Here is a 26,560-nt window from a genome sequence, read left to right on the forward strand (position 1 = left end):
AAAAAAAAAAAAGTGTATAATGTAACTGTATAGTAGCTTATATAATATATATATATATAATACAATTATATATATATTATATAAAAATTTATTTGTATTGAACTCAATACAACTTTTTTGTATTGAGTTCAATGCAAAGTTATTTGAATTTCCCGCCCCGCCCGCACCGACGCATGCAGTGACGTCATGGGGAAACCCTGGAGACTGTCACTGCACACGCCGGGAGAAGACAGAAGAGGACAGATGTGTCCGGAGGAGCTGTGGGGACAAAGTAAGTATTTTTTTTCAGTTGCAAACCGATTGTCATACAATGTTGTATGACAATCGGATTGCAATGTCACGCTTGTTTATATTTTTAGCTACCCTGACCTTGGTTCGGGGTAAACAATTGTAGCAAGTTTACTTACCCTGAACCAAGGTCGGGCTAACCGCCCTGGTGGTTGAAGTAATTTATTGAATGTTTTTGTTTTTTTAACTAATTTTTTATATCCAAGGACACAGGGCACCAAAGGTGATTAAGGCGGACAAGTCCCCATTCATCACCTATAGTACCCTGAGATCGTAGTGGAACTGCAGAGGTAATCTGCAGTTCAGTTAAAATATGATGTCACGTAGGAAACTGAACTACAGATTACCTCTGCAGTTCCATTATAATCTCCAGGCATTACAGGTGATGAATAGGGACTTGTCCCCATTCATCACCTGTAGTGCCCTCTGTTCTTGGATAGAGTTTCTCTATCTAAGAACACATAGTACATCGCTGCAGCAGCGATCGCTGTTGCCACACTGTGCTACTACTGTGTTCTTGGATAGAGTTTATCTATCCAAGAACTAGAGGTGATGAATGGGGACTTGTCCACATTCATCACCTGTAGTGCCCAGTGTTCTTGGATAGAGTTTCTCTATCCAAGAATACATAGTACAGCGCTAAAGCAGCGATCTCTGTTACCACGCTGTGCTACTACTATGTGTTCTTGGATAGAGTTTCTTGGATAGGGTTTCACTGTACATATGTAAGTCGTGACAGCCAATATAATACAGTGACATGTTTCACAAAACTAAGCCACTTCATCAGACCATATGTTCAGGCTATGCAGTATCTCAGGACCAAACTATATATATATAACAAAATTATATAAATAATAAAAATATAATACATATATTCTCAATAGTGTTGGTGTTTGAATTCGGGTTGTCCTTATATTCGACCGGAATATGGCTGTTCGAATTCGGATAGACCCGACTTGAAAAACACAGTATTCAACCGAAAAAAATTTGGGGAAAAAAACTATAAAAATGTATTTAGTAATTACTTGAATTTTTTTTTTACTAACTTTTTCTATGCAAGAACACAGGGCACTACAGGTGACAAGTCCCCATTCATCACCTTTAATGCCCAGAGATCGTAGTGGAAGAAAAAATTGTTAAGCCTTTTTTTGATAGATAGTAAGTGGGATCAGAATTAAACATCTGTATTTTTTGGAGAGAAATACAGAAATATTTCCTTTTTTGGATAGATAGCAAGAGGTATCAGATATAAATATCTGTATTTTTCAGAGAGAAATATAGAAATTTTTCTGCCTTTTTTGATAGCTAGCAAGAGGTATCAGATATAAATATCTGTATTTTTAAGAGAAAAATACTGAAATTTTTTTGGCTTTTTTGATAGATAGCAAGAGGTATCAGAAATAAGTATCTTTATTTTTTCGAGAGAAATACAGATATTTTTCTGCCTTTTTTGATAGCTAGCAAGAGGTATCAGAAATAAATATCTGTATTTTTTGAGAGAAATACAGAAATTGTCCTGCCTTTCTTGATAAATATCAAGAGATAACAGAATTAAATATTTGTATTTTTTGGAGAGAAATACAGACATTTTTCTGCCATTTTTGATAGCTGGCAAGAGGTATCAGAAATACATATCTTTATTTTTTTGAGAAAAAAATACAGAAATTGTTATGCCTTTTTTGATAGTACGTGGTATCAGAATTAAATATCTATATTTTTTTGAGAAAAATACAGAATTTTTTCTGTTTTTTTTGATAGATAGCACGTGGTATCAGAATTAAATATCTGTATTTCTTGGAGAGAAATACAGAAATTGTTCTGCCTTTTTTGATCGATGGCAAGAGGTATCAGAATTAAATATCTGTATTTTTCGGAGAGAAATACAGACATTTTTCTGCCTTTTTTGATAGCTAGCAAGAGGTATCAGATATAAATATCTGTATTTTTAAGAGAAAAATACAGAAATTTTTCTGGCTTCTTGATAGCAAGAGGTATAAGAAATAAATATCTTTATTTTTTTAGAGAAATACAGAAATTGTTCTGCCTTTTTTGATAGATAGCAAGAGGTATCAGAATTAAATATCTGTATTTTTTTGGAGAGAAATACAGAAATGTTTCTGGCTTTTTGATAGATAGCAAAAGTTATCAGAATTAAAAATATGTATTTTCTGGAGGGAAATACAGACATTTTCTGCCTTTTTTGATAGCTAGCAAGAGGTATCAGAAATAAATATCTTTATTTTTTTGAGAAAAATACAGAAATTGTTCTGCCTTTTTTGATAGATAGCAAGATGTATCAGAAATAAATATCTGTATTTTTTGGAGAGAAATACAGAAATGTTTCTGGCTTTTTTAATAGATAGTAAGAGGTATCAGAATTAAATATGTATTTTTTGGAGAAAAATACAGAAATGTTCCTGCCTTTCTTGATAGATATCAAGAGATATCAGAATTAAATATCTATATTTTTTGGAGAGAAATACAGAAATTTTATTGCCTTTTTGATAGATAGCAAGAGGTATCCGAATTACATATCTGTATTTTTTGGAGAGAAATACATAAATAGTCCTGCATACAAAAAATAGTTGGTTACACAGCTCCGCTGTCCATGCCACATTTTACAAAGTTACAGCTAGCAGATAGGAAAAGGCAGTCCCCTACACAGCAACGTTTCCAATAGCTACGGCTACTACATTGTCCATGTGAAGGGAAGCCTCAGCCTCTTCACATTCATCAATAGTTGGAGCCTCTACAGTCTTAACCTCTTCATATTCACCAATGTCTCCAATAGCTACAGCCCCTACACTGTCCATTTGAGAGTAAGCCTCAGCCTCTTCACATTTACCAATAGTTGGAGCCTCTACAGTCTTAACCTCTTCATACTCCAACTTATCCTACACCTGTCATGTCTCTTCACAGTTGCAGGGTAGAGTGCAGCTCAACAGGGTCTTCTTTCCCCGCTGATTCCGCCAAACCCGTTCCCTTGGCTGTGGTTTCGCTAGATAGTAGGTAGGGACAGTAGGAACCTCCTCATCTATTCATGTCTCTAATAGCTACAGCTTCTACACTGTCCATATAGGTGATGGCCTTAACCTCCATTGCCATCTTTGCTCTGTCCCAGGGCCCACCGCCTCCTCCTCCTGCTATTCCTGCTGCTGCATGCCCAGTATGCAGCTCTAGATGCCATTTAATAATGCCGTCCACACTCTGTCTCAGAGCCAACCACCTCCTCCTCCTGCTGTTACTGCTGCCGCCTGCCAAGTACACAGCTCTAGATGCCAGTTAACAATGCCATCCACACTCCGTCTCAGGGCCCACCGCCTACTCTTCCTGCTGTTGCTGCTGCTGCCTGTCAGTACTCCGTTCACTGAAATTGTACACTTCTGGGTGACATTTATGATGCAGTACACCCAGCTCCAGATGCCAGTTAACAATGCAGTCCACGCTCTGTCTCAGGGCCCACCACCTCCTCCTCCTGCTGCTGCCTGTCAGTACTCCATTCACAAAAATTGTATTACAGACTTCTAGGTGGAATTAATGATGTACTACACCCAGCTCGAGATTCCAGTTAATAATGCGGTAACCACTCCTTTGAGGCCTATATAACTTGTAACAGAGCTGTGTAACTGGCTAATTTTTTATTTTTAATTTTAATTTTTTGACTGAAAGACTCTCCTCAGGGCCCTCTGCCTGTACTCTGAAGCCTGTGTATGGCTTGTAACAGAGCGGTGAAACCTGGTGGCTAATTTTTGGACCAGAGGAAACTGCTCGGGGCCCTCTCTGCCTCTACTTGAAGGCCTGTATAAAATCTGGCATGTTCCCTTGACCACCTCAGAAAATGGCCTTGCCAGCAACATAAAAAAGCCTTCCTGATTGTTTTCTTGATTTGTACAGTGTATTGCAGAGGTGTGGGAGTCTTGACATGTCTTTTTAAATGTATTTGTAGGCTGTAGAAGCTCTACAAAGTCCAGAACAATTTCACCTATTGACTCTAATGGTGTTTGAATTCGACGTTCAATCACCCGAACAATATAGATCTATTCGAGCAAATAGCTGTTGAATCGAATAGTGAGCTATTTGACCAACACAACTGGTTACCAGTCCTTGATGTTCCCCCTTTCAATTATTTCCTTTATGGGATCTGTGCCACCAAGATATCTAATGCTCCCAGGCGCATCATGCCAAGGATATATCACCGATATGTCATATCATTTAAGGAACAATCACCACCAAGCACTTAAAACACACCTTTGTGTAAATTCCACACCAAAGGCGGAATCTCCCACCCCCATTTAACACTACCCAAACCACCATCGTTCGAGGACCTCCCCGCAGCATACTCACTGGACTCCTAACCCAAAAGGGCGGGAAAACTTTTCCCTCACTCTGTCTCTTCACTAAAATGATCCCTCAAATTCCTGTTCTTTTTACCCCTTTATTCTCCACCCACCTCTACATTACCTTCACCTCCCTCTTCACCCTCATGATAACTTCCCAGCCTTTTCTATTACCCCATTACTGCTACTGCATTCTACTACCTTCCTAAAGTCACTACATTCCAGGCCCGTCTTTATAGTGACCAAACCCTAAAACGCACATAAAAGCACATAGTAGAGAGAAAAAAAAATAATTTTCCACTACCCATTTAAGTTTCATAGTAAGCCCATTCACTTACCAGTACTTACAATTTAGTGCAATGTGTGATAAACCACCACCCTTCTGTCAAACCTAAGGATTCCTGTTCCACAGATGTCAGGTAAAGATCTCAATCCCGCAGTTAGCTCAGTGCAGCACAGTGGGTTTCCAGTTTGTATTGTACCAACTTCTGACATCAGATGTTGGAACATGAATACACACCACCATGGCCACGCCCTTTTTATTTACACGTAACCCAGAAGTCACCAAGAAATGATTGACACTTGCTTTCCACAGTCAAAGTAACCACTACAGACAGGGTGGTGGGGTGCCAAGCCTCATGAGAAGCTTAACAGCTTAACTTAACAGCCATTCATTCAATATATAAACATTAGGATGTCCCATACGGTAAAACAAAGAAGAACCATCATCTTGCTATACATGGGAATGGATAGCTAAATCAGAAAAATAATTTAAACAATTTACATAAATCACAATCAATCCTTGTATGTCATAATTTAGCAGGAATAAGGGGAATGGCACACAGTAGATGACCACCAGCATTCAGACCGCATATTTAGATAATATAGACTTTCAGAAATACTTTCAATCAAATGTTGGGGATGTGCACTTTGAGCCATCAAAATAGTATTCCCTGCTGCTGGTTTACGATACAGCTTTGTTTGTATTTACAGAATACAAATATCTTGGACAATACATATTTCTTGGACAATATACTTGGATGGTATTTTTATATTAACGAAATCCTAATAATTTGGACAGGCCCCCCGAAACCTCTCAAAAACATGCTAGAAATCACTGAATGAGAACAACTTCAATCTCAATTTTACTTATAACATACAATCTTACCAAATCCCCATTTTTGACATATATGTCAACATATCTAATGACCTGCACATTACAACAACCTTATATACAAAGAGACAGCAGGGAACACAATCCTTCATTCTCAAAGTGCCCATCCGAAATCTCTAATAAAAAGCATTCCATATAGTCAGATGCTGGGACTTCGAAGAAGTTGTTCTATGGATGTTAAGATAGAAGCTAACGCACTCACTGAAAGACCCATAGCAAAAAACTTTTAAAACAAATCAAAAAGTTCAACATCTCAATAGAAATGACCTAATAACAAAACCAACCTAAATTCAAGAAACATCTAGACTACCAATTATCACCTGTTTCAATGAACATCATCACAATATACACCAAATCATCAAAAAAACACTGGAAGATTCTTACTGTAGACCCTAACATCTCCACGTTAGTAGGGTAAAAAACGTGCATTACATATCGGAAATCATACTCTTTACGAGATTCGTTAGTCCAAAGTCACTATATTCCACAGCTTCAAACGGTAGACCAATCCAAACCTTTGGGCACATTCAAATGAAAAAGTAAAAAGTACCCCCAAATCCGAGAGGGAGAGATTTCGATAAAAAACTATTACAGGCAGAAACCAAATGGATCTTTTTTATTAAAAGGTAACTATTACCCTGGTCTAAATTATGAATTTAGCTTTAAACCTTTTCTGTAGTATAAACACTACTAGTAACAAACAAACCTAAACTCAAACAGACAAAATCTTCAGTTACCATATTTGATACCTGGATGTTATATGTTTGTATTACAATATTTCAGAATTTAGATTTGTCATTATTAGTAAGCTGTAACAAAATGTATTTATAACTATAGTGAATGTTTATACTGTAAAAGTCGATTACTATTATGCCCTAATTATGATTTATGTGATACTATACTATACGATGTATACTATAACTTTGCAACTTTGTTACTCCTCTCCCCCCTCCCCCTCACTCCATTCAAATACTCTGGATACGATTGTAATATCAGGCACTATTTTTAGAAGGCGCCCCCCCTCACCTGACTTACAGGGACGGGGGCATCTTAGGACTCTGGGGTGCATGCCTAGACAGGCCCGCCCCCTTTAGGGTCTTTTCCCCATATATGCTGAGCTGAAGAAAGTCGACCAGCTGGCTCCAGCACTGAGCCGAGTGACGGGAGACCTGCCCCCTTCCAACGAGTGATGTGGTATGGGTGGGCGGTGCTACAAAGTAAAGTAAAGCATACTTCATCTACAGGTAGGACAGTAATTTTTATTTTATTCTTACCTTTACATATACTGTTTGAATACATATAATTACTTAAACGTAATATATATTTTAAATTGTAGAAGCTATACCAACACAGGGGACTCTACTACATTTTTCCATTTTCCCAGAACTCTTCAACAGCTTGTTTAATGCTTGGGCTTGTACAATCCTCATTACAGGACTAAGCCATATTTGAACTATGTAATTGTGATATTTATTCCTACTTTATAAATATTTTTGAAACTCAAACACCTCAATTTTTTGTATATATATGATCTATGTACATAGAATACTCCTTCAAAGACAGATTTATCTATGTAACCTTTATACTTATCCTGCTTAGCTTGATATATTATATCTGTCACACATATAATTTTTTTTTTTTTTACTTTAAAAGAATTGAGTGAAACTATTATAAATATGATCTCTGTATTGGCTAACAATGTATTATACTGAATCTTTACACTTATGTTGGTAAATTTAGATTACTTGAACCCTTTGCGTATACATAGAAAGTTATGCAGTGACCTACCACTACCCCTGAGGAAGCCCAAAATGGCAAAACGTGTAGGGTACTACGGTGGATACAAACGGGTTCATACTTACTTAACCATGCTATGGGGATGTATATGCGCTTAATGTTGAACTTTTTATAGTGCCTATAGTGCAGGCCACAACAACATCTTGTATGTATCACAAGAAACTATTGTGACATACAAGTAAAACGTTATATTTTCTTTTGTATTTTTGTGTGAAATCTTTATCACCAAATATAATTCTAATATTTTTGCCGAAAACCCCATCCTTCTTGTTCTTATAAATATCCATAAAATCTAGGGTTAGGCATATTCAAAATACAAATAACAACACAAGTTATCAACCACACGTTACTACTATAACAAAATCCTAATTCATGGAACAGTAATGTTGAACAATTGAAACAATTCTTTAGTATTATAAACAATAATAATAAGTTCAATCTAAAATTACCATTGAGTATAGCTTGGAAAATGTTGTTTTAATTTAATTATTTATTAAGATGAATTTCATAAGATCCAAACAAAGCTGTATCGTAAACCCACAGTGGGGAATACTATTTTAATGGCTCAAAGTGCACATCTTAAACAATTGATTAAGAGTATTCCTGTAAATCAATATTTGAAGAAAAACTGTTCAGATGAGGTACAATTTAAATTGGAAGCAGATGCTCCAAGGCAGCGGTCGTCAACTGCTGTTCTGCGGACAGGAGGCATATACTGGAGATATGGCCCAGAGCTCTGGCCAGTGTGCCTCCCAGCGGGGTCAGGGGAAGGACCCAGCTGGGAGGGCGCACCTGCCAGAGCCGCCGACCATGTCTTCTGTATGCATCGCAGGCTCAGGTCGGTGGGTGGGTTGTGTCAAGAGGCTCAGACCTGTGATGGGAGAGTCGGCGGGTTCTGGCATCATGACCTCACTCTAGGGAATGTTTCTTTTCCTTTGAGTGACACATGGCTCCCCACGCATGTGCTGTCCAGAGTCCGTTAAATAAGTGGTCAGTAACGTCCAAAAGGTTGGCGACCACTGATCCAAGGGAGAGGCTATGCTACAGAGGCTTCTGAAATACGTAAATAACTTTAGAAATATTGGTATATTTTAGAAGAATCATAAATTCCTAAACATAACGATAACAAACTTTAAATTACCTTTGGAAGATGCCCTTCTTTTTGCGATAGAGAAGTCACTTTATGGGATCACAAGATCTATTTAAAAAAAACAAAAAAAACAAAGGAACATGTAATTTTGTAAAATTACCTAACAAACCAATTTTACATTTACTGCATGGTAGACCATTTAGATCTAAGCACTTTGCTATCTGTAACACAAGTAATGTGGTATATATCCTCCATTGCCCAAAGCTATTTATGTTGAAAAGACCAAAAGACCTTTTAAAAAATGCATTTTGCCCATAATCATAATTACATTCCCTCCAATATAACGTTCTAGGCGTTGGATAGGTTTCATAATAATGAAAGGGGAGGTGACATGGATAATGCACTGTTACAAATGGAATCTAAATAAATTTTTAACTTAAAAGCTACCTGTTTTCCAGGCTTAGATTACTGTATCAGTTACCATGATTTTTTGTAAAGAATTATGAAGATATATACTATTTATTAAGATATATTCTATTTATTGAAAAAACTCTTTTTATAAACAAGGTTAGTGGTATTAGATCTGGTTATCAACCATCTCAGTCCCTTTTTTTCTGCAATTTGTGGTACTCAACAATGATATTAGTAGGTCAATTATTTATATAGCTATCTATTGCGTACAGCAAACATCTTTTGTTAGTAGATATATACAATAAATGTAATATAGTGTGTGTGTGTATATGCAATTTAATGTACTATACCATAGAAAATATCAGTGTAGTGTATAAAAGTGTATTTATTATGAAGGTAATTGAGTAATCCAAATGTAATGATTTAAAGATCAAAAAATATATGACATGAAGGACATACCTATCAAGCATATATATCTTCATATAATAAATATCAGTAGATTAACATGCAGCATAAGCAAGTCAAAATGGGACCAAGCTCTTGCCGTTTACTGTTAGCATAGAGTGTATAAAAATAAGCCCTTCCTTCCAATATTAAATCAATTGGCTAGGCATGTATTATTATTTTTATTATTTTTTGAACAGGATTTATATAGCGCCAACATATTATACAGCACAGCACAATATAAAGGGAATGCAAGTGACAGACGGATACAGACACACACAGGAGGAAGAGAGGACCCTGTGCTGAAGAGCTTACAATCTAGGATGTGTGTTTGTTAATTGCACTTTGCTTCACATTGTATGAGTGTTTTTTTTATACTTTATTCACAATACATTTAAATTGCCGAAAAAACATGTTTTTATTTAAAAAAATAATGAATTTTTTATTAATATCTGGGGTTTGGCTACATTTATATGAATAAAAATTTTGAGAAGGGAAGGAAGTTACCTTTTTATATGTACTTTATGTACCCTAACTGTTTGATTACTAAATTTACAATGCATTTTTATTATTTTACAATTAGGGTCCAGAAGGACGACCAGGAATTAAAGGAGAGTTTGGCTTTCCAGGAAGACCTGTAAGTAGTCATGTTGTATTAAAAAAAAAAGTTTGTCTCTCTAATGACAAAAGATGAATCAAATGATTTTTGTTATGTAAGTTACGTTGGTATAAAGGATTTTAAAAAAGGAGATTTTATATTTGTATGTTTGGTTACATTAAGAGCAAAAAAGGAAACAAAATCTATTTAGTATTTTAGGTAAGCATTTTACAAACAAGACAAATGTCATACTTGACAGGACTGGGCAGTAGGGGACGTTCACACTGTCTGTTCTCATGTAAATGCATTGAAGCATTATGTGGTTAGGTCACCTAAATCTGTGTACTGTAGTATAGTATATTTAGGAGGGGGAAACTTTATAAGTCACCTAATACTATATAAAATATTAAAAAAAGGACTTTGATTTTGCTAGTTAAATAACCAACATGATGCAAAACAGTTATTATGGTAAAGAAAGAATATAAAAATTTATATGTATGTGTCAACGTTGCTAAGAAAAAATTTCTATATACAGAAATGTATTTATACACTCAACGGTTGAACAAAATAACTGCACCTAACTCATTCCATACTAATTATTATTTAGATTTGTTTCATATTGAACTGCATCCCTAACTTTTAGAAAGAATATTAAAGCAGCTTCATATACAAGTATATGCTCATGAGCATTTGACACAAGTGCAATGTGAATGCTAATGAAGCACAAGTCATCTGGGCCAAAGCATACCAATGAACCTATAGATTTTCCACTTACTGGGGTAATAATCCCGATTCAGTAAATGACTAAGCAAATTACCAAAAGAAGTGTGATGCATATTGATAGCTACATTAGAGAGTGGCACAACATTAACCTCTTCAATCTTCCCCCCTACATGTCCCCAGAGACCACCAAACTCCTTCTTCACTCTCTTATCATCTCTTGTCTATACTGCTGTAATGTCCTGCTCTCTGGTATTCCACTAACCCAACTCTCTCCTTTACAATCTATTATTGTCATCTGCTGAGGGATTTGAAGGCAAAGCTCCTGTGATTTGCCTTGGATTACCTCCCCAGCTTTTTTCCCACTTAACTTGATGACCCTGTAGGAAAATACACCCCTAACCGCCCTCTTTACTCCTCCAATGGCCTACTAATGACTTGCTGACTCATAACCTTATCACATGCAAGGCTCCAAGACTTTTCTAGTGTTGCCCTGACTACCCAGACTGCCCCTGAATACCTAGACCCCTCCCCACTCTTTTGTAAACTTCTACATTGAAGGGGCATTGGAGCAGAAAGTGCTCCATGGTCTCCTCTGATTCTCTACATTCCAGTCTCAAGCACACACAGTCTCTTGAGGGCCGGTGCTAATAGATCCTCAAATACTATTTACCATGAAAGGCGAGTCAAGTCAGGTCCCTAAACATAATAGGAATCCTTTCCATATTATTTAATCTCAGCCCCTCCCTCAAAAATAGACTTGGGCAATCCTTAAACAAATGACCCATCAAATCTGCCTTTTTATTGTCTTCCGCTGTAATCTGCCATTGCTTCAGTATTTTCAGACTCGGGGTTCTTGGATTTTTTACATTTCTCCCAGTTTGCCAATAATGCAAAATAGGCTTGAACCAACCAGGTTTAAAAATTCCCACCCATGCAGGAGGGTTTTTTGCATGCATGTTACTAAAATTAAACTCAATAAACAGCAGAAAAAAGAATAACATCAGGCTGACTATACCTAGGCCACTCTTCCCATCTGGATAGGACAGGTCATATTCCTCTTCCCCAGGTTCATCCTATTTGCCAGGGATTCTGGAAGAACCAGCTGTATATCCTGGTATACAGGGAAGCTGGCCAAATACAGACATAGCTGACATACAAGAATATTGAAACCAGGTAAATTTTGATCAGCTCAAACCTTTCTCTGTATAGCAATCTCCAATTCTTCCACTTTACCATATTTGGATTTGCAATCTCCAGCTTACTTTTCCAATTTACCAGGTTATGATCACCTGCCCCAAATCGAATTCAAAAAATTTTAACTTTCTCCTGGGATTATGGGAAGGTATCCGGGAGATCAAAACTCTCACCTTCCCTACCCATACAGAAAATTTCGCACTTGTCACTGTTGATCTTAGAACCCAGGGCCTCTGCATACTGTTCAATCTCTGAGACAACCACCTCATATCTCTTAGAGATAATCATAGATACATCATCAGAATAGGCGACTACTCTCAAAGGGGGCTTATTAGAAATGCCAAAAGCTCCACTTTCTTGCCTTAAAATGAAGGGGTAAATTGTGAACATCTTTAGGAGACTCAGAAGGCATCCCATATTTAGGAGACTCAGAGGGCATCCCTGTCGCACTCCCTAACTCACTTCAAATTATTTTCCAATCCAGCCATTCACAAGTGGGAGACTTTCTGCCCTCTCATGGAGGATTTTTAGCCAATCAATACAATTTGATTGTAAGCTGTATTTGCCAAGCAGCAACCAGAGAAATTCATGATTCACCCAATGCTAGAAGATGTTTCCTCCAACCTGCAGCCCTGCGTCTCTCCAAGGCCTCCTGGACAGCTAACTGTTAGGTTTCTACCTAAGTGGGACAAGAGGGAGACCAGCACTGGCAGCATACACTATAAAGCTACAAGTCAGGGATAAGTTAGGTGCAACTGGGTATTACGGTTTCACATATGAAATTTATCACTATTGTGCTTACTGATATTGCTTTGATGGGACTCTTACCCACCATAATTAGGTGCATTGTGTATAGTGCCAATTTGTTGGCCAAGAATTTGATCTTTTTTATCCTAGGAGATTCTGAACATGATTGATTTGTATTGTCTTATGAGAAAAAACATTATAGTTCAAAGGTCAGCTCACTAATCTTTAATTTAAAACAAATGTTGGAGAAAAAATCTCTTAATCATTGGCACATTAGTTTTTTTTGAAAAGTATATCTTGGAAAATATTAACCCCCATTAAGGTTTTCCCCCAATGCGAATCATATCGAATGGATCAAAACTGACTGGGAAAGCATTCTCAGAAATTGATTAAACAAATTGATTGAACCATAAATTTCCTATTACACAAAAAGAATTAGAAACTATTGAGCGGAAAATCCTAGATATCCATTCCCAGAATCTTAAATTAATTCTGAAGATTTCACAGAATAGTATAAACTTCTCAAGAAGCATTTGGAAAAATTCAACATTGACATATACAACAATAAGATAGTTCCAAAAGCATAAATGGGTGTTACCTAGAAAGAGAGCCTACAAGTGGGACACACAAAAGTCCAAACAAAACATTCATTCAACCACTACTTTTGCACCTGCCCCCCACAACCCACACCCCACATACCTACATCCAACCCTCTCGATTCCCCTATAAATGTCAAAAAAGGCAAGAAACCGTTCAAAAACAATCTCAGTGATCTTACACAACACAATCCTAAACGAAAACACTCCATCACTACACAGTCAGTACCTCTCACCCAACCACCAGATCCTGTGCAGACATGATTACCTCCTATCATAGTTGGACAATACACCTTGGCCAGTGTTATTGGTCTGTGAATTAGTTGACCATTCAGGAATAAATTTAATTTAGCAGCCAATCACAATAGAGACTCCTTTTGCTTTTGTGATGGGACTTGATGGGACTTGGGACATGATATACTACTGGACATTTCGGACTGGTTATCTTTTTTATGCTATTACGAAGAAAATTAGTTTCTTGAAAAAACACTATATGTGGTTTATGTTGTTGTACTGTAGGGAGCACCATTGTCCTTTTAGCCCGTAAGTTTAAAACTTTCACATTAAACAACATAAATTTCAGTTTAGATCTATAATCCCATCAATAGCTATGGGGGTATAAAATCCAGAGTGAGTTCCACAAATTAGAACTGCACTTACTTAAATAGGCCGGATGCGGTCACCTGGGTATCATTCTACCCAGCTGTGGTGAAGGTCGTAACAGTAAAACCAAATAACTTTTTCAAACAGCAATAAGGCTGTTTTGAACCAAGGGGAAAACAGGGTTAATTTGAGAGCATATGTATGTCCTTGATAAGAAAATGTATACATTGGGAGTAATGAAGATTAAGGTTAAATCACCATTCACAGAGAAGTTAGCAGTGCATAACAGAATAGTATCCTTTAATATTACATTATTATATTTGTATAAGATGTATATCTATTTTAGAGTTTTAGGAATATTTAACATATGTTCACAGAGACAAGAGAAGATTCTCAAGAGGAATCCTCTTTGTTTGTTATTTACTGAAGTTAATAATGATATATCAATTCAGAACCTATATAAAATATTCAACTCATTTTCTTTTGCAGCATAGATTAAATAAAAGGGATTTTGGGGTGGATCTTTGATATTTAGGGGGGTCACTTCAAAATCCAAATGTAGCTTAGTGGGGCACTGCCTTTCTTGAGAATCAGCAAATTGCACTGGGGAACAATTTTTAACAATTTTTTGTTGACTTCAATTTTTAAGCTTATTTACACTAAAATAGGTATGCTGATTCTGAAAATGTAGTTAGTTTTCCTCTATCACATCAGGTTTTTTCTCCAGCGCTTATATTAATGTGATTACTGTAGCATGGATTTGTATAGGCTGTTAATTTACACGCAAGACAGTGTGGTCAGAGGTCGTGCACTGCTCTATGTAGTGGATAAGCAAAATTTATTTTTCTACTTACACACGTATTTCCTTTCTTTCAGATCTTGTCTGGCTTTGCTGTTTCTCGTCGTAATTGCCTAAACAAACTCTGATTCATTTTGTTATATCTGTGGAGGTTTCATCATTCCCAGTCAAAGGATGAACATCATCACATTTGTAGAGCAAGCCTATTTGGCATATTTCAAAGTTAAACTTGGTGATCAAGATAAGTCTTGGGTCCCTCATATGGTGTGCAATCGCCGTACTTTCGACCCAGAGAAATTGCATTTCTGCAGTACTTTAGAACTGACCGTGGCTTTGTGTATTGCCATAACATACCTGGTTTATTGGAGAAATTGAGAATTCCAATCTATAACTCACTTGAATAACGACTATTCATCGATAGCTTAGAGCGGAGCTTAAAGTGTGTCCTCCTTCACAATGGCAATATATTTGGGTCAGTCCCAATTGGCCATTCAGTTTCTCTTTGTGAAGGATACGCAGACATAAAGAGAGTCATTGAGTTGTTGCAAAATCACTAACACAATTGGGTCATCTGTGTTGACCTTAAAATTGTATGCATCCTTCTTGGTCAGCAACACGGATACACCAAGTATCCCTGTTGTCTGTGCATGTGGGACAGCAGAACTTGTGAGAGCCATTGGGTGGAAAGCAATTGGCCTCCAAGATCTGCCCTAAAACCAGGTAATCCAAACATTCTACATGAGCCACTTGTTGATAGAAAGAATAATATTGTCCTGTCTTTGCACATGAAACAGGGTCTAATGAAGCAGTTCGTTAAATGTTTGTCAACTGAGGGAGACTTTCAAGTACCTCATTTGGCATTTCCTAGTCTGTCATTTGAAAAAATAAAGGCCACAGATTCGGCAGCTTATCGAAGATGAACATTTTATCAGGACAATGTCAGAAGTGGAAAAGAATGCTTGGTTATCATTCAAAGCCATTGTCAAGGATTTTCTTGGAAACACAAAAGCAAATAATCACACAGAAATTGTCCAGAAACTCTTGGAGAGCTACAAATTGATTGGTTGCAATATGAGCATCAAGGTGCATTTTCTGCATAGCCATCTTTCTAACTTCCTGAAAACCTTGGTGCAGTCAGTGATGAGCAAGGTGAAGGATTCCACAAAGATTTGAAGGTCATGTAAGGACGTATCAGGGTAGATGGGATGTACATATGATGGCTGACTATTTTTTGGAGCACCCGACGGGGTTGTCCTAACACTGAACACTCCAGGAAAAGCTCTAAGCGTAATTTTTTACCTTAACTGCTTACCCGATTAATTTTCAAATGTTTTACTGTGAAAAAATGTAACAATAAAACCTTTGTGTGAACAAAAGAAATTTAAATAAACAGTACATTCATGTTATTATTTCATTAATTTTTCATTGTATGTAAAATTTGTATGTTTTTTTACATAAATGGAGGGTACCCTGTATCCTCAAAACTGGATGTGATAGCAAAAAACTGGGGTCATTTCTGGATTCACTACCCAAAAATTAGTAAAAAACAAGTGTAAGATCTAACTCAACAAAAAATGCATTCCCCAGTGTTATAGGTTCACTAGAATAGCAATACTTATTATACTAATAAACTGGACTAAACATCTCACCCAAATCTGTGTTAAATGGTAAGAAACTTATAGTTGCATACTCAATGTTCCATTACAACACCAGCAGACAATCCTTCATTATGCACGTATGCTCTTCCTCGGGCTCTCATTGGACTTTGCGCAAAATCTTTTTGAGAGTTTTGAAGAATGGGAATCTCTATCTAAAAGGGATACGTCTGTCTCTGAAGATGTTTAGTAATGGGCATAAAGCTCTTTGTTGTTGTAACGTGATGGAAGGTAGATCTTGATAAGATTGTAACTTCACCTCTTCAAAAAGCATGCGATCGTCGGAACAAACTTTTCTGAGGATTTCCTCTTTAAGTTGGTAACTGATTAAACAGCTTACCACATATCTGGGAAGGTCAGCATCTCTTCCTCTTGATCTGAAGGTTCTGTAGATCCTTTCAAATTCAATAAGTGATTATGGAGGGTGGTAGAGTAAGTTGGTAAACAGTGATTGGAGAGTAGGCTAGTTGATCATTCTCTACTGATTCACGTAAGCTGCTTATACGTAAATTCCTCCTACAGCCTCTGTTATCTAGATTTTCCATTTGTCTATGCATTGACAAACTATGAGCAGAATGCTTCACTGCAACATATTTCAGTGCCCTTAGGTCTGCTTCACGTTTTGCCTTGGCCTGCTTCATGTTTTGCCTCAGCCTGTTCCATTACTGCCAACCTTGTTTGTCCTTTTTTAAATCAGATACTGCTGCTGATAAGGCTCCTTAGAAATCAGTGGCTGGAGATTGCAGGTCTAAACGTTGATTCCTGAGATTGGGATCTAAACATCTCTTGTACATTTCTGGATGATTTTGATCCAGAGGGTTTCCCTGTGGAGCTACAGCGACCAATTTTTCCCAATATATAGATAAGAAATAAATAGCTGCGTACTTTCCCTAGTAGGTGCCTTAGCCAATTTAGGGATGGACCATTCTGCCGCAAATCAGGTGCCTGAACTGTATATATACAAACATGTGTTTGAAAGGAGTCAGTGTTGATGAAATCTATAGTATTCACAGTTCTCCACTCTTTTCAACTATGTACCAATCTCACTGGATCCAGCTTAATATCATGCACATTAACTTGGTAGTTAGTAATATAGATCTGCCCTACAGACAAATTAGATATATATAAGGCTACTGCTGTAGATGTTGAATCAAACAGGCTTTTTTGGCCTCATGGTGACCCCTGCTGGTGATAAGTGTATTTGTTGTATACAGTTAGGTCCAAAAATATTTGGACAGAGACTTGTTTCTAATTTTGTAATTTTTTTTTTCTAATTTCTGTACATTACTACGAATAATTTTAAATGTAACAACTCAGATCCAGTTGAACTGCAGACTTTCAGCTTTAATTCAGTAGAGTGAACAAAAAGATTGCATAAAAATGTGAGGAACTAAAGCTTTTTTTTTTTTTACACAATCACTTCATTTCAGGCACTCAAAAGTAATTGGACAGTTGACCCAGAATCTATTTCTTGGGCTGGTGTGGGCAATTCCTTCGTACTATGGTACATCATGAGAAAGGAACAAAGAACTGGTAAACTCAGCAAAGCCAAAAGACCTGGACATCCACGGAAGACAACAGTGGTGGATGATCGCAGAATAATTTCCATGGTGAAGAGAAACCCCTCCCAAGTCTACCATAAAGAGTAATAAAAAGACATAAAAAGGCTGCATGAATGTAAATACAGAGGGTGCACTGCAAGGTGCAAGCCACTCATAAGCCTCAAGAATAGAAAGGCTAGATTGGACATTGCTAAAAAAAACACTTAAAAAAGCCAGCACATTTCTGGGCACTGGGACACTAGTGTTTATCGATGATGTGACACAGGACAGAAGCAGCTGAATGAATTCTGAGGTGTTCAGAGACATACTGGGTGCTCAAATCCAGCTAAATGCAGTCAAATTGGGAGGCATTTCATAATACAGATGGACAATGACCCAAAAGATACAGCCAAAGCAACCCAGGAGTTTATTAAAGCAAAGAAGTGGAATATTCTTGAATGGCCAAGTCAGTCACCTGATCTAAACTCAATTGCATTTGCATTTCACTTGTTGAAGACTAAACTTCAAACAGAAAGGCCCACAAAGAAACAGCATCTGAAAGCCGCTGCAGTAAAGGCCTGGCAGAGCATTAAAAAGGAGGAAACCTAACATCTGGTGATGTCCATGAGTTCAAGACTACAGGCTGTCATTGCCAGCAAAGGGTTTTCAACCAAGTATTAGAAATTAACATTTTATTTTCAGCTTTTTAATTTGTCCAATTACATTTGAGACCCTGAAATGAAGTGATTGTGTTAAAAAAGGCTTTAGTTCCTCACATTTTTATGCAATCTTTATGTTCAACTCACTGAATTAAAGCTGAAAGTCTGCATCTGAGTTATTAAAATCAATTGTGGTAATGTACAGAACCAAAATTAGAAAAAAGTTGTAGTAGACTGAATGTGGACCTCAGCTTTCCTAAACACTATTCAAAAGATTTATGACCATTCTCATCTCTATCTCTGTGGTGCTTTTTTACACCCTTCTCTGGCCTATATCAGATTAACTTTCATACTTTTAGTATGCTGTGTTTTTCTAGCAGATTGTTGTTTTACAGACCTTTTAACATGCTAAAAGATCTAATCCTTTGCTAATCCTTTGTGTATCAATGCAAATACACCAGTCTCTTCCATTATCCACACTTCCATTATCCACACTGATCTACCCTGAACAGACCTTTCTGTCTATAACTTCTCCTTTATACTAAGCAGCCTATAACAGTTTCCAGTATTTATCTCAGCAGTATGCACGCCTTCATGTAACTCTACTTATAAAGGTTTTGGATCATAACACTCACCATTATTAAGATCATCTTGTGAATATAACCATGGATAATAAATAACAGTTCTGTCATGAAACGACATCTGACATGAGGATTCTGTAATACCAGTTATATTATCTGTTCCCCAAAGCCTAAATCTCTTTCATTTTGCTTATCAGAAATTTATAATTTTTTAAACAAACATTATATATTATTTTATATATAGTAGCTTAACCCTCTCAACAAATCCCCTGAAGAAGCCTGTAGTCGAAATGCATCAAGAAACTAGACATTACACCTTCCTGTATTTATTAATCAGACATTCCTCTTTATAGATACAAGATACCACTTCAAATGAATTTCAATATGGGAGTGACCAATCTAGAATACTTATACTGTACTGAAACTTGCAAATTTTAATTTAAATAACCTACATTTTATTTCTAAAATATAACTTTCATTTGCAGCCTACCCCCCCCCCCCCCCCCCCCCAGCCTTTTCTGTGTTTGCTTTTATGATTTTCCATGATTGGGTTGGCAGAAATTTTAAATAATTGGAGGAAATACTGGTAACCAATGTGTTGAAATCATCCATTACTCCATGTAACCCATCATTTCTTTTTGTAGTTAGGTGTATCATAATATTTGTTGTTGCCATATACACAAACATTTGTCATATAAGGCTCTCCTGATCATCGGTCATAAGGCACCTAAGCCATGCATTTAGCTTCCACTAAGCTCCCAGTTTTCTGTCGCACAAGAGGTAATGTTTCAGTTTAATTCATTATACATCTTATACATATTTCTTTGCAATGATTTTTCATTTTTTTCATTTTGTTGTTGGTTTCATCAAGAGTCAGGTCAGTTGAGTTAACCTTCTTGTCACCTTTTAAACTGTCCTGTCAAACCTTTACACCAGGAAGACATAGGCAGGGCTGCCATTTCTGCTTTTGACCCTTGCCTTCAATACTCAACTTTGCAACTTTGTTTGGGTGCTCACAAACAGAACTTCTTTCCTTGTTTTGCTGAGATCCTTACCGAAGTCTTTAACTGCTATAACCCATCCTCCTACCTAAAAGTACAAATCTCACAACATCTTCCCTATTATCCCTACTATCTAAGCAAATAACTCTTTTTAAGGTTGTCAGTAATCCTCAGTGTTGCATTCCGCCCTTTTTGGGATATTTCATCTGCCACAAAGGTGTTCACCATGTTTGCCATTTTTGCATAGAGGCACACAGTGCCCTTGGTAAAGCTTTCAATATATGATCACCTACAAAATAAAAATTAAAGAATAAATGACTGTGTTTTTTAACCTTACCTAATTAAACCTTTTGATTACAAAGTCAAATCCATGAGCAACCCAAAATACCCAACTGCTTTAACACACATGCGCACCCTTAACCCTTCCCTTAACATTGAGAAACATAATTAAAATGATTTTTAAAAGAAGATAAACTAAAAAAAAAGGAAAAAAGTACATTAAAGTGCATACTTTGGAGGTTTGTTAGGACTACAAAATGTTTCCATTCTTTTCATCTCTATAACATAGAGGACTGTAATGTAATAGTGCCAGGCATTTTTTAGTTCATGAAAGTATACTAGATAGGACTATAATTAAAATATTCAGGACTTTTTTGTGTTATCAAATTATTGCAGGAAGACAGGAGTTTACTCGAGTTCATTTTATTTTACTGTACATAAAGAACATACTTTAGTTCAAATCTGTTTGTTATTAAGTCTCTTCTGTTGCCTCCAGTAATTTTTTAATTTATTTATTTTACTGAATGCTGGAAGGGTAAATGCATTTCTTTTTGTTAATCAAAGGGACGTCCAGGTCTAAATGGAGTTCAAGGTCAAAAAGGCGAACAAGGATTTTCATTAATGGTATGCTTTCATTTCATGTACTGTGTTTAAAAAATGCATCCTATGGTTTTTTATTATCGTAAAAAAGTGGGTTGTTTATATCATGGGTCAGATAAGAACCAATGTAGTTTCCATGCAATTGTTTGCATTGCGTGGCACAATGTAATTTTTAGTTATCAATTATGAACTAAAAGTATGTTTAGTCAAAACCAAGCATAATACCTTGAAATGTCCAGGGAACATTGCCTACCTGTGCAATCATCTAATTTTTCAACGACAAATTGAAGTTGTAAACATTTTCTCCCCTATCCCTTTTGTTGGTAACATGGTTATCAAAGCTCCCCTTCCTAAGATACATAATTATAAATATTAAAAACTTTTTCTATGGACCTCATGTTGTCTCTCACATAACGAACGTCTGATATAAAACAAATGTCAGTACCTAGATGTTTCTTGGTTATCAATCAATTTGCAGTTTTTTTGGACTTTGAGTGTAATGATCATACAGGAAGCAGAACACTGCAAATTCTTTAGGAAAACAATATCCCAATTAGCCTAAGAGGTGTTCTCTGGAAAAGAGCTAAAGTAGATTACAGAGAAATCCAGGTAAAAAAGGCAATCTTTTCCAGATAGTTGTAGCTCACTGTGTTCTTTGACTTGGTATTAAGTGAAAACTTGCTTTAAAACCCTACCTAAATTATACACTTGACCTTAGTGTTTGTCATGTATTGTAGGGTCCTCGGGGACTGCCTGGCCCACCTGGACCTCCTGGTCCTATTTTAAATATTCAGAAGGTAAGTAAATTATAATTAAAATCTAAGGATATACTGTAATAGTTTATATACCAAAATAGTAAATTGTGGTAATTTTTTTGTTTCTGAATTTTATAGGGTGGTTTTTCTGTTCCTACCAGACCACACTGCAAAATACCAGTAAGTTAAAATAATTTTGATGTGGTCTTCTGATGGTGAAGAAAATTTTTTATACTGAGAGAAGCATTGTAATATTTTTCCTGTTTATTACCACAAAGTACATGGCTCCAGTGCTGTTTCTGTAAATTATTATGTTTCAGTGCAAAAAACAATGAACAATGAATACTCTTTTTTTTTGAAGATAAAAGTAATAACAGTGCTGTATATGCAATATAGTTCTAAATAGCCTGGCCTTTCTAGAAAATATATATTCACTTGTTTTTTTAAACATTGTCACTTAAATGGTTTAAATACTTGAGTTATAGTTATATAGCATTTAGAACTTTATTATTTGACAAGAATAGGGTTATGCTTTCCTAATAAAATGTTTCCCAAATAATATAAGCCATCTTTTTTAGCTAGTAAGTCCTATTGCTGTGCACTTTTGTTGTAGGATGCAGTAATGTCCCATTGCCTTGTTCTTCTCTCCTTTTAGTTACAGTTAGGTCCATAAATATTTTGATGAGATGTTTTCTAATTTTGGTTCTGTACATTACCACAATTCATTTTAAATGAAACAACTCAGATGCAGTTGAACTGCAAACTTTCAGCTTTAATTTAATGGGTTGGACAAAAAGATTGCATAAAAATGTGAGGAACTAAAGCCTTTTTTGTACACAATCACTTCATTTCAGAGGCTCAAAAGTAATTGGACAATTGACTCAAAGGCTATTTCTTGGGCTGGTGTGGGTAATTCCTTTGTTATGTCATTATCAATTAAGCAGATAAAAGGCCTGAAGTTAATTTGGTGGGGGAGGGTGCTTGTATGTGGAAGAATATGCTGTGAACAGATGCAGTGTCCGGGTTTGGGGTGTCCCAATGCCACGCTGGGTCCCCCGGACACCGTCGAGGTGTCACCACGTGTTGCTGCTCCCTGGAAGGGATGGTAAGGCGTGGTGCACCCCAATGGGAAATAAGTCCAGAGAGACAGGGTCTGCAGTAAACCAGGGTGCTCCTTTACTGGAGGAATTCAGGTACAAAACAATACAGGTGAGGCATTAGGCTGGCTTCTCCAGTCTCTTCCCTGGCAAAAGAAGGATTTGATGCTAAGGAAAGGCCTGAGCTAGCTGTCCCTCTCTCTCTTCAGAAGGCTGGTACCCTGGTCCAAGGCTGGTGATCCAGGGTCTGTGGCAGCGTATCCCCGTCTTAGCGTCTTCTTCTGCTCACTCTGTAGTCTGGCAGAGTCTCCTCTTTCAAGCACTGTTTCCTAACTGCAGCACACTAGGGGCTCTGACTGCTCTCCTTATATACAGTTTTTGCTAGACTAGAACCTTCTAGAGGGTGGAGTGGAGATGCTCAGCACAAACAAACATTGTTTCAGCTCCCGTCTGGTCTAGACTTACATTAGAGCTTCAATGATACTCAATGGCAATGACATAGCAGTTTTTCCAGACAAAAACTAGTTTCCAGACATAACAACAGAGCTACAACCAGACATTTTAAAAGGCAGGCTGTCTGCTTTTTGGTGGTAAACAAGTCTGGATTTTTCCCTCCAAAACATGGTCTTCTTTAAACTCTATGGCAGCTGTGTCTTTCAGTATTTATTAACGCTTTCCACAGAGCCATGTAAATACAGTGATAATGAACAGGGTAAATATCACAACATAAAAAATGCAGTTACACAGTATTAAACAGTGCAAGTTAACAGCAAGTTTCCCCTTTGCATAGGGGAAATAGGCAAATGTCCACAAATTTCCAAATGTCAAAGTACTCCCTGCTCCAGGGCACTACACAGACAACATGCATACAATATTAGGAGTGGCAAAATCTAGTTTGGTACATCATGAGAAAGAAACAAAGCACTGGTGAACTCAGCAATGCCAAAGACTTGGTCGTTCACGGAAGACAACAGTGGTGGATGATCGCAGAATAATTTAGATGGTGAAGTGAAACCCCTTCACAACAGCCAACCAAGGGAACAACACTCTCCAGGAAGTAGGCGTATCGATATCCAAGTCTACCATAAAGAGAATACTGCATGAAAGTAAATACAGAGGGTGCACTGCAAGGTGCAAGCCACTCATCAGCCTCAAGAATAGAAAGACTAGATTGGACATTGCTCAAAAACATCTAAAAAAAAGCCAGCACAGTTCTGGAAAAACATTCTTTGGACAGATAAAACCAAGATCAACCTTTACCAGAATGATGGCAAGAAAAAAGTATGAAGAAGGCGAGGAACAGCTCATGTTCCAAAGCATACCACATCATCTGTAAAACATGGCGGAGGCAGTGTGATTGCTTGGGCGTGCATGGCTGCCAGTGGCACTGGGACACTAGTGTTTATCGATGATGTGACACAGGACAGCAGCAGCCAACTGAATTATGAGGTGTTCAGAGACATACTGTCTGCTCAAATCCAGCTAAATGCAGTCACATTGATTGGGAAGCGTTTCATATTACAGATGGACAATGACCCAAAACATACAGTAAAAGCAACCCAGGAGTTTATTAAAGCAAAGAAGTGGAATATTATTGAATGGCCAAGTCAGTCACCTGATCAGAACCCAAATGAGCATGCATTTCACTTGTTGAAGACTAAACTTCAAACAGAAAAGCCCACAAACAAACAGCAACTGAAAGCCGCTGCAGTAAAGGCCTGGCACAGCATTAAAAAGGAGGAAAACCCAGCATCTGGTGATGTTCATGAGTTCAAAACTAAGGGCTGTCATTGCCAGCAAAGGGTTTTCAACCAAGTATTAGAAATTAAAATGTTATTTTCAGCTTTTTAATTTGTCCAATTACTTTTGAGCCCCTGAAATTGAGTGTGGTAAAAAAGGCTTTAGTTCCACATATTTTTATGCAATCTTTTTGTTCAACCCATTAAATAAAAGCTGAAAGTCTGCAGTTCAACTGCACCTGAGTTGTTTCATTTAAAATGAATTGTGGTAATGTACAAAACCAAAATTAGAAAAAAGTTGTCCCTGTCCAAATATCTATGGACCTAACTGTATAATTTATTGAAATATCTTGACATAATTTTCTTTAAATTATTAGGATGCAACAATCCTCTGCATTCTGGTAAAAAATGTGCAGATATCCCTAAATTATTAATGCTTTATTAACCTTTTTTTATATTATGAAAGCTTTATTAAATTATTTATGTTTCGTTGCTCATGTTCTATCTTATCAAAATTATTTGATATATATATATATATATATATATATATATATATATATATATATATATATATAATAATAATAATAAACAAGATTTATAAAGCACCAACATATTACACAGCACTGTACATTAAATAGGGGTTGCAAATGACAGACGAAAACGGATAGTGACACTGGAGGAGAGGACCCTGCCCCGAAGAGCTTACAATCTAGAAGGGAGGGAAGTCTCACACAATAGAAGGGGCGATGTGGAGTGGTGCGAAGTAGAGAGGGTTTCAAGAAACAGAAGAAGATGGGTAGGCAAGTTTAAAGAAATGGGTTTTGAGTGTTCTTAAATGAGCAGAAAGTAGGAGAAAGCCGAATAAGATTAGGAAGACCATTCCAGAGAGTCGGGCAGCTCTAGAAAAGTCTTGCATGTGATGAGGTTATAAGTGAGAAAGTCATTAGTAGGTCATTGAAGGAGCACAGAATGTAGCTAGGGGAGTATTTTCCTACAAGGTCAGAAGGTTAGGTTTGACAAGAACTGTGGAGGGATTTGAAGGCAAAGCACAGGAGCTTGAATTTATTTCTACAAAGAGAATTAACTACAAAGAGATGCAGCAGAAGAATAGCGGAGGGATGGATGGATAAGTCTGGGTGCAGCATTCATAATAGATTGTCGGGTTAGTGGAGTACCAGAAAGGAGGATGTTACATAGTCCAGATAAGAGATAATAGGAGCGTTTACAAGGAGTTTGATTGTCTCTAGGGACAGGTAGGGGCAGATTTTGGAGATGATGCACAGGTAAAAGTGACAGGACCTGGAAATGTTCTGAATATGGGGGGAAAAATGAGAGGGCAGAATCGGGGGTGACGCCAAGACAAAGTTCCTGAGGGGAGGGACGAATGACTATGTTGTTTTGGAATGAGAGGGGGGAAGATGATGAGTTTGGGTTTTATCCAGGTTGAATTTCAGAAATCTGTCAGACATCCATGATGAGATGGCTGACAGGCAGCATGAAAAGCATCTAAGACGGAGGGAGACAAGTTAGGGGTGGACAGATAGATTTGAGTGTCATCAGCATACAGCATTACTGCCTCAGGTTCCTGTCCTTTTTACATTGCAGAGTTCCTGTCTAATCCCATAGTTCCTATCAGACTCTTAAATTCCTTCTGACTATCCCCAGCATACTTTTGTAACCTTGTTCCAGAACATTTTTTGTTTCTAAAACCCATTGTGTTTAACAGACTCCTGTGCACCTGCCAATTTTCATTCTTCCTGCATTGCTGCATGTTATGGTTAGTCCTTAATGCTGAATCCTGACTATTCCTGACTGACGCTGCTTTCCCTGACCTTTGGCTGTCTATATACCA

General features: G+C 37.1%; 1 protein-coding gene across 4 annotated transcripts in view; it reads left to right on the forward strand.

Annotated features, from left to right (window-relative positions):
• The window catches only part of COL15A1 (collagen type XV alpha 1 chain), a 493,232-nt gene that overhangs the window by 238,347 nt on the left and 228,325 nt on the right, over nucleotides 1–26,560 (forward strand). For all 4 annotated transcript variants that reach the window (XM_072411944.1, XM_072411942.1, XM_072411943.1 and 1 more), the window contains 4 exons: nucleotides 10,125–10,178; nucleotides 21,082–21,141; nucleotides 21,855–21,914; nucleotides 22,011–22,052. In XM_072411944.1, the coding sequence (XP_072268045.1) occupies nucleotides 10,125–10,178; nucleotides 21,082–21,141; nucleotides 21,855–21,914; nucleotides 22,011–22,052 (216 nt within the window). The remainder of the gene's footprint in view (nucleotides 1–10,124; nucleotides 10,179–21,081; nucleotides 21,142–21,854; nucleotides 21,915–22,010; nucleotides 22,053–26,560) is intronic.

The sequence above is a fragment of the Pyxicephalus adspersus genome, chromosome 5 (assembly GCF_032062135.1).
Source record: "Pyxicephalus adspersus chromosome 5, UCB_Pads_2.0, whole genome shotgun sequence".
In the NCBI taxonomy this organism is placed as follows: domain Eukaryota; kingdom Metazoa; phylum Chordata; class Amphibia; order Anura; family Pyxicephalidae; genus Pyxicephalus; species Pyxicephalus adspersus.